The 13,768-nt window shown below is 42.0% G+C and overlaps 1 protein-coding gene and 1 pseudogene across 1 annotated transcript; one reads left to right on the top strand and one right to left on the bottom strand.

Annotated features, from left to right (window-relative positions):
• The first annotated feature begins 710 nt into the window (after positions 1 to 710).
• On the top strand, positions 711 to 3,788 carry LOC139415208 (large ribosomal subunit protein mL66-like). The gene is made up of 6 exons (XM_071163112.1): positions 711 to 1,198; positions 2,134 to 2,165; positions 2,443 to 2,547; positions 2,776 to 2,899; positions 2,984 to 3,056; positions 3,233 to 3,788. The coding sequence occupies exons 1-6, from the start codon at positions 1,045 to 1,047 to the stop codon at positions 3,375 to 3,377; spliced, it is 633 nt and encodes a 210-aa protein (XP_071019213.1). The 5' UTR covers positions 711 to 1,044; the 3' UTR covers positions 3,378 to 3,788.
• A 4,543-nt stretch (positions 3,789 to 8,331) lies between these two features.
• LOC139415429 (radial spoke head protein 9 homolog) lies at positions 8,332 to 13,266 on the bottom strand (annotated as a pseudogene).
• Positions 13,267 to 13,768: the final 502 nt, after the last annotated feature.

Below are 13,768 nucleotides of genomic sequence, written 5' to 3' on the forward strand. Positions count from 1 at the left end.
AGACATCGCATACCAGCTGTTATTGACAAATAGACACACACCACCAAACCTCGTCTTACCGGACATAAGTGTTCTGTCCTGCCGATGCACGGAAAACCCAGCCAACTGTATATTATCTGTGTCATTGTTCAGCCATGATTCGGTGAAACATAAGATATTACAGTTTCTAATGTCCTGTTGGTAGGATAGTCTCGAACTGAGCTCATCCAATGTATTCTCTAGTGATTGCACGTTGACCAATAGAACAGATGGTAGAGGCGGGTTACCCACTCGCCGACGTGGATTTGGGCTTTGTCTGGGAGTAACATTATATCCTTTGCGTCAGACTGATTAAAGAAAAAATCTTTGTCCAGTTTGAGTTTAGTAATTACTGTTCTGATACCCGGAAGAGACGGTAGCATCAAGATTATGTACAAATTAAGTTACAAACAATGTGAAAAAACACAAAATAGCACAATTGGTTAGGAGCCCATAAAACGGCAGCCATCCTCTCCGGCGCCATTCTTAGATATTTGGGACAAATAATTTACTAAACCCTGAACCTCAACTAAATATTGTAATGAATAATGTGGAAATTGAGCAAGTTGAGGTGACTAAACTGCTTGGAGTAACCCTGGATTTTAAACTTTTATTATTTTTTACCCTTTTTTTCTGCCAAATTTTGTGATATCCAATTGGTAGTTACAGTCTAGTCCCATCGCTGCAACTCCAGTACGGACTTGGGAGAAGCGAAGGTCGAGAGCCAAGCGTCCTCCGAAACACAACCCCGTCAAGCTGCACTGCTTCTTGACACACTGCACTGCTTCTTGACACACTGCACTCTTAACCCGGAAGCCAACCGCACCAATGTGTCGGAAGAAACACAGTACATCTGGTGACCAAACTCCATGGGACCAACACGTTTATATTTTTGTTCAGTTATAAAGTTGGGAACGTTTTGTTTTCATCCCTTACAGTACCTGGCAGCAATACAAGTTTTTGGGTGTAGGCTGCCAATAAACCTTCAAAGAAAAAGCAGGAAGAAGAGAAGGTCACAATTCCAAGATGGCAGCGCGCTGTGTGCTGGGGTCTATTTGGACCTCTCTATCTGGTGTTAAAAGTGTGGCCAGCAGCAGCAATATGAGTGTCTTTCAGAGTATAACCAATTACCCTCAACTCTCGGTTTTTGGAATTATTCAAAGTAGAGGAATTCGACAAGGTGAGATTCTCCTTGAATCCTGTTGTAGCCATACGACAGCTCGCGCTGCTAGCAGTAGTGCATTCATTCGGTAAGCTTTGCCCTTCGGTAAGGGTTATTTTAGGCGTTAAAGATAGTTGTGGTAGGTGATTATAAGAATAAAAATCATTTGAACGACCACGTTGTAGTTTAATTTCTTTTTTAAAACTCACTAGAAGCACAAGCTAAATTAGCTTGCCGGTGTTATGCCGAAAATCCCCCCTCGCGAGAACGCGCACACTCGATTCCCTCATTGTTGCGACTTGTTTGCTAGGTAAGATTTCTGCTTTTCACTCCGTTGTCAGTTTACCTTTAGGATTTCGGCAGGCAAGAAAATGGCCTTGCCGAAACACCACACCCACTTTCTATTTTCCTTACTTTTGTGGCTAGAGTCAAATACTTTCTGAGGCACACATCATAGTCAACTTTCTATAGAACAAACTTCATGTCAGGATAGGCAACCGAAATTAATAATTCATGTATGTGTGTTATATTAAACATAGGGAGTAAATGTAGGCAAGCAATAAACATTCAGAACAACTACTAGTCGAATAAGACATGGGAGAGATCACGAATTCTGGCAAAGAGATTTATTTAGACTAATACACTTGAAACAGCCAAACTGCAGACATTACTAGTGCCTCCCCCGCGATCACACCGCCATACTAAAATTAAACTCAGCCTAACGTGATCATTGACAGCTGCCTTGAAGGACACACATAAAACATACTCTCTGCTACTAAGATCAGTGAAATGTAGGCTAAACTGACAACGGAGTGAAGAATTTGCAATTAATAATTTATGTATGCGCGTCCACGCGAAGGGAGGTGGGGTGATTTTCGGCACAACACCTGTTTGTTATGAAACGGAGGCCTGGAATTGTACTAACTGTGACTGCCTATTTTGTTTGTTTTCAGTCGTGGAAAAGAAAGAAGGCAAAACAACAATAGTAAGTGATAAGCTATCTAACCTGTTGGTTCTTCATTGCACACTACTCATTTTGTGGTTTCTGTGGTGATGTGTTGCGTTTCTCTAGCTATGTCAATGTATTGCTTTTAACTTAATAGTACTAGTCAATATGGTGTCCACACATTTCAAGATATTTAAGACCATCTCTATACCATGTTAGCTATCAACACTTGTCTAGCTAGTAAATGTCTACAGTAGATTGGAAGTATTTGTGCGGTGCTTATTTAGTTATTGACTGTCATTGCATTCTTTCTCAGATTGAAGGGTTAACACAGGATACTCCAACCGGACCACAGCCACCCAACCCCACAGCCCAGTGCCCCATCTACCGATGGAACCTGCAGAACAAATACAACTACACAGTAAGTGTTTTCATTGACACCTGACTGAATACTTAGCTACTGCCTCTCGACTGCTCCACAGAAATAATACGGTGGCCATGATCAGTGCTGGTCCACACACTCACATCTCCTATGTGTCTCATGCATTTTATATCATGTGTATGCGTGCCTGTGTTTCTGTCTAGCAATATGTGTGCCTGTTCTGTGAGCTCAGACCTACAGTAATTCCCTGTGTTTTGTCTTTGTCAGGATGTCCTGTTGCTCAGTCAGTTCATCAGGTCTGATGGAGGAATGCTGCCTCGTAGAGTCACTGGTCTCTGTGCCCAAGAGCACCGCAAGATCGCCATCTGTGTGCAAATGGCGCATAGAGCAGGTACGATACTCTGTGTGTCAGCTCTGGATACTCTACTATTGTGACATGTATTTTCTTCAAGATGGTAAACGTACTCTATTCCAGGTCTTCTCCCCGATCACAAACCACCTCTCCCAGAGGGACACGTACCAAAGAAGCCCAAGCCCCAGCTCAACAGGTAACTAGTGCGTGTGTTTTTGACTCTTGAAGTGTCTCCGAATGTACCTTCTCACACCTGTATTGTTTCTTGTTAGACCTCTCATAACATTACCTTTAACATTAACACTTGTACGTCGTCTTTCGCTAACCTTCTGTTGTCTCTGGCCAACTCACACCTGTGTCGTTTTATCACAGATACCTGACTCGCTGGTCCATTGATTCGGTGAAGCCCATCTATAGGGCAGGGCTGAAGTGGTGTAAAAATCGCATCTCTGTCGGCCACCCAGCTCTCAGAAACAATGTGCAATACGGCAAGAAAATCCTCTACCTGAAACATTGACGACATGGGGGCATGTCAACCCACAGCAGTAGGAGTCGGTGTGGGCGGGACATAGAATTGCTGCACCCCATCTATCGAATGTCTATCCCCATGGAACTCCTGCCTCATTTGGGACTCGTCCATTGACTTTGAAAACTAGCCTTTTGAACAGCTGAGGGAGCATTTGTATTTGTCCAACCTATTTAGTGGCTGTTACCCATTGGAACAAGTCATTCGGCGCAATACCCAGAAACAACACCCATTCTGTCATTCGGCCTTTGAAGATGCCCTGAAAATGAACTCTGGAAAAACTAAATTTATCCCAAGAGCAATTGGGCCAGTGGAACAACTGTTTCAATGTAGGTGGTATGTTGACATTGTGTACTTCAAGACAGATGTGCAAATAAAACAGATCTGCTTACTCTCCCTCCACTAGCTGTATACTGTGTGTGATTGCATGAGTAAGCATTTACTGGGCCTATTAGCAGAAGTAGCCAAGTGCATGTAGAAGTAAACTGAATGATTTTTGTTTCTGTTTATTTACGTTAAATAACAGGAAAGAAACATCTCTTGCATAAATATCTCAGTTCTGGCTGCTTTCAGTGTGGGTGGAGATGAAACACTGCTTTTCTCAGATGAGTGGTTGATGGTATTTTTTTTTTTCCCAGTGTCTCACTGGCTCTTAAAACATGAAGGGCAGGCCCAGGTTCTTTGAGACTGTCGGCCATGTAGATGAATCTGTGCTAGGGTGTCAAGGGTTCTTCAAAGGTGGTCAGCCACAGCATGCTGCTGATCACACACAGTACTGCTGTGCCCAAACTGCTAGATCCACAACCCTACACACACATGATGGTTTGAAAGTCTTTATAACCACCATCTGCTGCTCCTCAAATGACTCTTCATAAATCGGGACCACGTACAGGTCTCACATTACTCCCATTACTGATTCCGCTATTCCCAATGGGGTGAATCAAGTCCCAAGATACGCAGGTGTAAATGGAACGTATTCCCTTTTCTCACTGCACATTCTGACCTCGAACTTAAGCATGAGGAAACCGGTACCAGGCAGCTATTTGTTTGGGGTGGAGATCACAGAAATGGAGGTGTGGCAGAGGTCTATCTACTGATATACTTATTCTGACCTTAACTTAATTCTACCATCTTTACACGTGAAGAAATCATGAATAAGGTCAAGTGAACCTGTCTGTTCCAAGTGGAAAAAACTCTACTTTCTCTTTTTAGATAGAAATAACAGCCTTCTCCATGCACTGTAATTTATACATTGATAAGAGCTAGGTATATGAGCAATCTGGTTGGATAAAACTATTGTAAATACAGTGCCTTCAGAAAGTATTCACACCCCTTTTTCCACATTTTGTTGTGTTACAGCCTGAATTTCACATTTATATTTTGTGTCACTGGCCTATCCACAATACCCCATAATGTCAAAGTGGAGTTAAAAATGTTTTGAAATTAATCAAAAATGAAAAGTTTAAATGTCTTGAGTCAGTAAGTATTCAACCCTTTGTTATGGCAAGCCTAAATAAGTTCAAGTGTAAAGATGTGCTTAACAAGTCACATAAGTTTCATGGACTCACTGTGTGAAATAATAGTCTTTTAACATTATTTTTTTAAGGACTACCTTATCTCTACCCCACACATACAATTATCTGTAAGGTCCCTCAGTTGAGCAGTGCTGTATCACATCCATCCGTGATTGGGATTCCCAAAAGGTGGCACACAATTGCCCCAGCGTCGTCCGGGGTAGGCTGTCATTATAAAGAAGAAGTTGTTCTTAACTGACTTGCCTAGTTAAATAAAGGTTCAATTTACATTTCAAACGGACTTGATCACAAAACCAGGGAGGTTTTCCAATGCCTCGCAAAGTGCTATTGGTAGATGTGTAAAAAAAAACACGGATATTGAATATCCAATTGAGTATGGTGAAGTTATTACACTTTGGATGGTGTATCAATACACCTAGTCACTACAAAGATAAAGGCGCCCTTCCTAACTCAGTTGTTGGAGAGGAAGGAAACCTCTCAGGGATTTCACCATGAAGCCAATGGTGACTTTAAAAGACTTGCAGAGTTTAATGGCTGTGATAGGAGAAAACTGAGGATGGATCAACAACATTGTAGTTACTCCACAATACTAACCTAAATTACAGAGTAAAAATAAGGAAGCCTGTGCATAATGAAAATATTACAAAACATGCATCCTGCTTGCAATATGGCACTAAAGTAAAACTGCAAAAAATGTGGCAAAGAAATTAACTTTGTCCTGAATATGAAGGACTCTATTTTAACAAACCTAATGCAATGGTAAGTCTAAGAAGCACAGGCATACTGTTGGTTCAGGGGTGTGTCAGAAATATTTGAGCTATTTTCAGTATCACAATTATCGGCGCACTTGCTGGTGTTGGCACAAAAGGGCTGGGTTTTGATGAATTAACAAGTTGTGGGTGGGTCGAGGCCTGGCCCCTCAATCAGTCAGAACGTGCTCCATGGCAAAATATGTGATTGCTTCAAGTTGTCCACATTGTTCTAAGTAATTGCAGGGCTTCAATAGCATTCACACTGATATAGGGGAAAGTCTTACTGTAAATTGGATTATTAAAACGGCCCAAAAAGTGACAGAATCATTTTAATTAAATTCTTAACACTCGCTATTATACTGCTCCCAAATAGGCCTATGTTTTACGAACATAACCGGAACCATCTTACACATCAGATCGCATTGACATTATCTCCAGAAGTTGCAGTGCATGCGCGCCACAGACGTAGTGAACATAAATACAGGAAGTTCAATCATTCTAATAAGATTGCTTGTTTTTCGTTGAATTTTATTATAACCAATCTGTTTTTAAAAAACGACAACAATAAATACATGTAATACTGTAAAATCCACAGGATAAAAAAAAAGCCACATATTGCTTTTGAACCAGCCTTTGTTATGGGAGGGCTTGGGTTTTGAACAAATGAAACGGAAAACAAGCAATTATTACAGGTTACAGATCACTTCTAAATATGAGGTTCAGTTGTTTTCACCAAGGTTCTCATCTCTCGTTTAATGATGGGCATGGACACGTAGCCTACATCATGGAAGGGGTTTTACACACGTTCAAAACGGGACCTGCATGGCTAAAATAATGTGGGGCCTGCCTACAATTCATAGATAAAAAGGGAATGTCAGCTCACTGTTTTACTCTGCTCAAACTTCATATTTTAATAAAGCTTTGGTGAGTAAGATTCATTTCCAAGTGGAGTAGCCAAAGCCTTTGTTGACTGTCTTGACTATGCGATTGCATTGGGCAGGACAAGAAAAAGCCTTAATTGAGAGGAGGGGAGGCTATGCTTGATTTTTAACCTAGATGCGAAGTACACAGGCACCAAAAGCACATTAGGCTTCTCTTGGATAGGCTGTTTCCACTGTCAAAATGCATGCTATAACCAACTGCGTTACCGATAAAACCAGCTTTTGGTTGGTCTTAAATATCCTAATTAGCACTTTGGATCATGTTTTTAAGGACACACGACAAATATTTCCATCCCTCCCATCTGAGCACAAGCAAGCTGATATAAGACAGGTAAATTGCCAAACCTGGCGTTAGGGCTTGAAAATGCCGGTGCTCCAGTTTTTGCATGATGAAATTGCAAACTAACATGCGTTTGACACTAGCACCACCTTAACGCTCGCCAGAAATGGAGCCCTAAGCGTTATGTTTGGGGCAAATCCAACACAACAGATCACTGAGTTTTTTTTAGGGTAAAAAGAAACGGAATAGAGCTAAGCACAGGCAAAATCCTAGAGGAAAACCTGGTTCAGTTTGCTTTCCAACAGACACTGGGAGACAAATTCACCTTTCAGCAAGACAGTAACCTAAAACATAAGATCAAATATACACTGGAGTTGCTTACCAAGATGACATTTCATTTTCCTGAGTGGTCTAGTTACAGTTTTAACTTAAATTATCTTGAAAATCTATGGCAAGACTTGAAAATGGCTGTCTAGCAATGGTCAAGAACCAACTTGACAGGGCTTGAAGAATTTAAAAAATAATAATGTGCAAATATTGTACAATCCAGGTGTGCCAAGCTCTTAGAGACTTACCTAGAAAGTTTCACAGCTGTAATATGTGGTTCGAACATGTATTCACTCAGGGGTGTAAATATTTACTTTAATGAGTCATTTCTGTACTTCATTCTCAATAAATTTGCAAACATTTCTAAAAACACGTTTTATTTGGTCCTTATGGGGTATTGTGTGTAGATGGGTGTGAGAAAACCCCCGATTTAATCTATTTTGAATTCAGGCATAACAAAATGTGGAATAAGTCAAGGGGTATGAATACTTTCTGAAGGCACTAAATAGGCTACATTACTATTGTTTTAGGTCTATTTTACCTTATGATCGCTGGAGAAGAACGGGAAACCAGTTATATGGCATGAATCTGAAAGGCATATCATAACGTGACAGGTATTTATGCCCCTTTACCACAGTGAAGTATGAAATGCTGTGTCATTATACCAAAGTGTAATTGTATGGCCTACTTGCAAGGATCCAATTTGGAGATGCAAACCAAATGGGATGACAAAGCAGACTGACACCAAATGTAACCTTTGTGCTCTCTAGATTTTTTTTATCATATGCCCTGACTGTTATTGTTTCCTTCAATTTGTAGGGTATATGTTCAATATTATTAGCCACTATTGTTAGCGACCGTAATTAATAAGCACATACAGCATATTTAACTACCAATTTAGTGTTTGTTCCCATCAACTGGTAGTGGTGCTGTGGGATTATTTAAGATACTCTTTGAAGATGGGCAGGGACTCTGCTGTCCTAGCTTCAGGGGGAAGCTGATTCCACCATTGGGGTGCCAGCACAGAGAAGAGCTTGGACCTGGCTGAGCGGGAGCTGCCCTACCGTAAGGGTGGAGGGCCAAGAGACTAGGGGTGGCAGAACGGAGTACTCAGGTTGGGATGTAGGGTTTGAGCATTGCCTGAGGGTAGGGAGGGGCAGTTTCTCTTGCTGCTCCGTAGGCAAGTGCCATGGTCTTGTAGTGGATGTGAGCATCGACTGGAAGCCAGTGGAGTGTGCAGAGGAGCAGGGTGACATGGGAGAACTTGGGATGGTTGAACACCATGTGGGCTGCAGCGTTTTGGATAAATTGCAGGAGCTCCCCGCTTGTGCCAACAGCGAGCTGCAGTAGTCCAGACGGGAGATCACAACTGCCTGGATTAGGACCTGTGCCGCTTCCTGTGTCAGGTATGGTTGTACTCTACATATGTTGTAATGTAAAGCATGAAGTTGCTCTGTGCCAGAGCTATCTATGAACAGCTATTCCAGTAAATTGGGTCTGTTATTCTGTTGATAATATACTTATCACAGATTGCAGTTCCATGACCAAAATAAACTCTCCAGCCAGGTTGATGTGATTTCATCAATTCAGTTTGAGTCAAGGGCCAAAAATTCTTATTGATTACAACATTTTTCAGAGAAACCGCTCTGCGAGGGTGTCTACTTTCCACCGAAACTCACATTGGTGGTTTCAAACTCAGCGTGTGGATGTCCCATACTCGAGGCATAGGGAGGAACCTAGTAGGAGGACAGGCATGGCTGGTGTATTAGCATAAATGTGGAGTCGATTACAGAAACTTGCCACATACTTCCAGGCAAGTCTAGAGGATCTATTTGCTGAGAGGGGGAGCTTTACTCAGGAATCCCAGAGGAAAGCACCTGTCATTGGGTGGAGATCTACCACGTTGTCCTTAGAGACTGTCATCAGCCTGGGTCTCTCTCTCTCCCATTCTGCAAAGCTGGAGGTCTGGCCAATAACGAGTTCTCAGTGAGGGAGATGCTGTCACGTGGCACAGATGTCAGTTCAATGTCTAGTTTTGATTTACATTTGGTGGAGTTGTCAATAAACACGAATTCAATGTGAAATCCACCCCTCCCCCCAAAAAAATACAATTTAATTGGATTTAGGTTAAAAGTTTTGAAAAAATACAAAATGCCTTTATGTTGATTACTTTTTGCAGGTTTCCACGTTGATTCAATGTCGTCACATAGATTTTTGGGGGTTGAAAGGATGTGGCAACAACGTTGATTAAACTATTTCTTCCCCGGTGGGGTGTAATGAACAGTAAGCTGATTTGGAAAAACTATACACACTTGCAGTGGCGACCCGTCATTCAGGGCAGGTGGGGCAGATAAGATATATATTTTGTTGTTATTGCCTGTTTTGCATGTTATTTTTGCATTAATGTGTCACATGTCAGTTTGCAAACAATGTAAAAAATATATATATATATAATAATTGAGTTAATAAAGCCGCATACAAATATGGTCTATTTTTTGCTTTCTTGAGTAACGCAGCTCCAAAATGCAGGTGTTTCAGCCTAGCTCAGTGCTTTCTGTGGTGGTGGTGGGGCAGCCAGCGGAAAATTGGGAGCGTAGTGGTTGGTAATGTTCTCAAGTTGTGCCGTGATTGGCTCAGTGTTCTGTCACTCATGGGGACACTACGTCACCGCAAAATCTACGGGGAGAGCAAAGAAATTCAAGCCCCTTGGGTGCTGCAATAGAGTTACATTAGAAGTGCCCATCCAAGAAGGCTCAAGGTCATTGGCCATAGATAAAATGATTTCAAATCACGTTATATCTACTGTAGCTTTGATTGGACTGATCATGTCAACATCATACTTTTAAAATCTTAGCTAGCAAGCTAGAAGTCATCATCGTGAATCAAGTTGACAATCTACTGGCAAATACTTTTCAATCCTTGTCATAGGAAGAGAAATTATGAAGAGAAATTATAGATAAAACGAATCAGTGCTCATCAGCCATAAACATTAAACAGTGGTTTGGTTTGGAAGGAATCAGTGTCTAACTGCAAGCATTGCAAAGCAATCACTAGTCTGCTACTCAGTGGAGTAGATGTGTGGTCCAAGTCTGGGTTTAAGGGTCTCTTTTCTAAGTTTAAAAGGTAAACATTCAACATTGGCCATGCTGTCAATCCAGCATGACTTCTGCCGCTTTCAAAACACCTGGAAACTCAGAACTGGGAAATTTCAGACTTCAGTGAGTTCAAGAAAACTGGGAACTCGGACAAAAACGAGCTCCGACTGGGAAAATGTGTTTTGAACGGTCATCCAACTCGAAATTCCAAGTCGGGAACTTTTTCTAGAGCTCCGACATGAATATCACTAATGTCATGACTCGACCTTGTTTTTTTTTTAAAGGCTGTAAATGAGGTTGAATGAACTATTTTTCTTCCAGACATGGCTTCGCTCATAGCCAGATGTAACAGTGGTAAGGTGTTGGTACCGCTGTTGGGACAGCTTTCTGTACGCCCTAACAGTTTGTGGGCACCGTTTGTCACTGTTATAGTCCAATTAATGTATTGTTTAGTGTTGTGTAGTGTAGTGGCTTTGCTGGCATGCAGATTTACATGCTAAAATCACCACCGCACACACGCACACACGCACACACACACACACACACACACACACGCACACACACACACACACATTTACACACCACAGAGACACTCATCACTGTTTAATGAACAGCTGTGAGATGATTTAGACACAGGGTCAGGACACACACACAGTATTATCTATCACTTGTCCATAGCAATCATTCTGTTGAGCACGCAACAAACACATGTTGATACATGTTCAGACTAACTACATCCAGATATACTGTATTACATTTATCCCTGGCCCTCTGTTTTGGCTTCTGGTTGAATCATGTTGGCTTCCCTTGTGAAAAATATGGTGACTGTGTATAATATTGTCTGAAATGTATCATTCGAAAACTCAAGGCCAGACTAACAGTGGGTGGTGTGCCCAAGGCTTGGCCTGAAATATAACTATCTAAAGGGAAAGGCTGTCAGCTTTCTTTCAATTCCATCCCAGATTGAGCACTGAAGACCAGTTTGAATACTACCCAGGGAATTACTTAACCATGTTCTAGAATGTATATTCCATCTGGTGAAGATCCACAATCAGCAGAGCAAGGCTTCCATTGACCATTTTGCAGACTCGTGAGTTTATCCATTCAGCCTTGCTCACGTCCTCGCTAATGACCCACGACTGGAACTGCTGTCAGCAGATAGACCTACAGCTGTCTTATATGATGTGTTAGCCAAAACAGCCAGCTTTACAGAGCAGAACAATAAAATATGGAGTCAAGATCCAGAAGAGGATGCCTGGATAGTTTCCTCACAGAAAGACTGGGCTCTCAACTGCCAACCCAAATCATTGTCAGCGCCAATAACAAGGCTGGTTTAGTATAATAGTGCATGGCCACCAGAGCATGTCCAACAGAAGTAACCTCATGTTCATATTACATTTTGTCTCCCACAAAGACTCTTTGAAGGGCTTTTCAAGGAACTCAAGGAACTGGATCTATTTGTAAAGACAGACAATTTATTGGAAGGAAACTCCTCCCATGGGGGGAAAGTTAGACCGACTGTACCTGTTAGAATGGCCCTGGTAAAGAAGTGGTGTAGTGAGAGATTTGGCACTCTGTTACCTTTGGGAATGTCCTAACTCAGAGGGTCCACAAAGTTGATGGAGGGATCGAGGTCAGCCAAGTCCAGGATGGATTTTGTCTTCAGGTTTTTCGGCTCAGTGAAGTGCAGGAAGCACCTGAGTTTATCCATCTCTGAGGAGGACAGACCTGCAGGGTAGACAGAACACACACAAAATCACTCATTCCCTCACTCAGTCACTGACAGCATGATATGATTCTGTCCATGTATGAGAGTGAAAACACAGTACAACATATGTGTACACTACAGATGCACAATGTGCAGTGTGTAATATATGATGGTCTGGATTCTGGTTCCAACTTCCAACACACTCTGGGCTAAAAACCACACAGCTGAGTCATCATCTCCAGGCAAAAACACACACAGCTGTGTCCCATCTCCCAAAAGACTGAGCACATTCTCAACTGGTAACCACCACACTCTCCGTGGAGCCACCCATTTCATTAACTACTTTGAACAGTAGCGCTACCCTCTGCACCAGACCATGGGGACTCTTAATGGAGGTGCCGCGCAGGACCACAGACACCTCCTTATCAATGGTGTGGACAGTGGTGGGCAGCCTATTCTCCTCATTCACCTTGATCTGCAACCCAAACCAAACAACAACCATTACCAAACATCCGTCACAACATCCATTACTCATCACTCTGCAATAATACCACACACAGTCACCACTGTCATCTGCATCAAGTCACTGCACATTCATCACTTATTAATAAGCAAAACACCATTAGCCTTGTTCAACATTCAAATAACATAATTTGTCACACACTTCTCCTCACCATGACGTCCTCCTCCATAGCCTCGCCCCCCTCCCCTTGTCTCTGTGTGCTCATACTTATGTGAGGGGTCTCCCACGTAGCGACCTTTTGCTGCAGAAGAAACCTCCGCTAGCATTGCCTCAGTGCGGCAGGGGGAAGCCGGTGCCAGTCCACACAGTTGAAACTGGAGTGGGGAGAGGACACAAACACATGTGTACAACAGGGCACACAGAGAAAGTAGAGAGAGAGAGAGATATAGATCAAGAGAGAACATCTGAAAAGGAGAAGGGATCACAACCCCAAAGCCACAAGAGTGACTTGCTAAAAGCAAGCTGGCTATAAATATTGTGGTGAAAGAGGTTCTAAACTATTTCCTTCGCACCCCTTACATGAAAATGCTATTTTTATGACTCATCTCGTCATCTGAGACCCCTTGTGCAATGAAATAGTCACCCTGTATGCCCAGAATGTATAGATAGTTCCTCAGGTTGACCAGGGAAGTCTGCAGGGCAGCTTTTTGCTCACTGCTCAAAGTTAAACCGTTGCCAGAAACGAGGTCCAGAGAGTAGAATAACGTCTTGGATTCCATTGCATATATACAGTCTGTATCACTGAAAAGTAAATACTTTTATTTCTATAAAATAAAGAAGGGGACAGCTGCTAAGCAGGCCCAGTTGCCAATGTAAACAAATCTCCTTAGTTACGTTTAGTCACAGCAACTGCTGGTTGCTCCCCCAAAAGGAGGCCGCGTTCCAGACCGCGTACAAAGCAGTCGCCATAGAGATCCTAATTCCTAACCCTTTAAAGTTCAACAATGGTCTGAAAATCGCAGCCGTTGTGGTCAGGGAGAAACCTAAACCAGTCCAATTGGAATGAATAGCAGGTGATTATTTCCTGATTTTACTTATTCAGAAAATAAAAGTAAGGCATGTGATATATGAGAAATTGTGTAATATAATTATTGTCAACATAAAATACTGTCAAACAATTATAAATACAGTTTATAAGGGTTTTATACCAATTGTCTGTATAAATAGCCTCTAAAATATATGTAAACAGACCACAAATGTATACATTTTTGTTTCCTTGGA

The sequence above is a fragment of the Oncorhynchus clarkii genome, chromosome 8 (genome assembly GCF_045791955.1).
Source record: "Oncorhynchus clarkii lewisi isolate Uvic-CL-2024 chromosome 8, UVic_Ocla_1.0, whole genome shotgun sequence".
Classification (NCBI taxonomy): Eukaryota; Metazoa; Chordata; class Actinopteri; order Salmoniformes; family Salmonidae; genus Oncorhynchus; species Oncorhynchus clarkii.

Coding starts and splice junctions, on each gene's coding strand:
- LOC139415208 (XM_071163112.1), top strand. CDS start 1,045: ATGGCAGCGCGCTGTGTGCTGGGGTCTATTTGGACCTCTCTATCTGGT. Junction 2,166..2,442: donor AAGAAGGCAAAACAACAATA/GTAAGTGATAAG, acceptor ATTCTTTCTCAG/ATTGAAGGGTTAACACAGGA. Junction 3,057..3,232: donor CCCAAGCCCCAGCTCAACAG/GTAACTAGTGCG, acceptor GTTTTATCACAG/ATACCTGACTCGCTGGTCCA.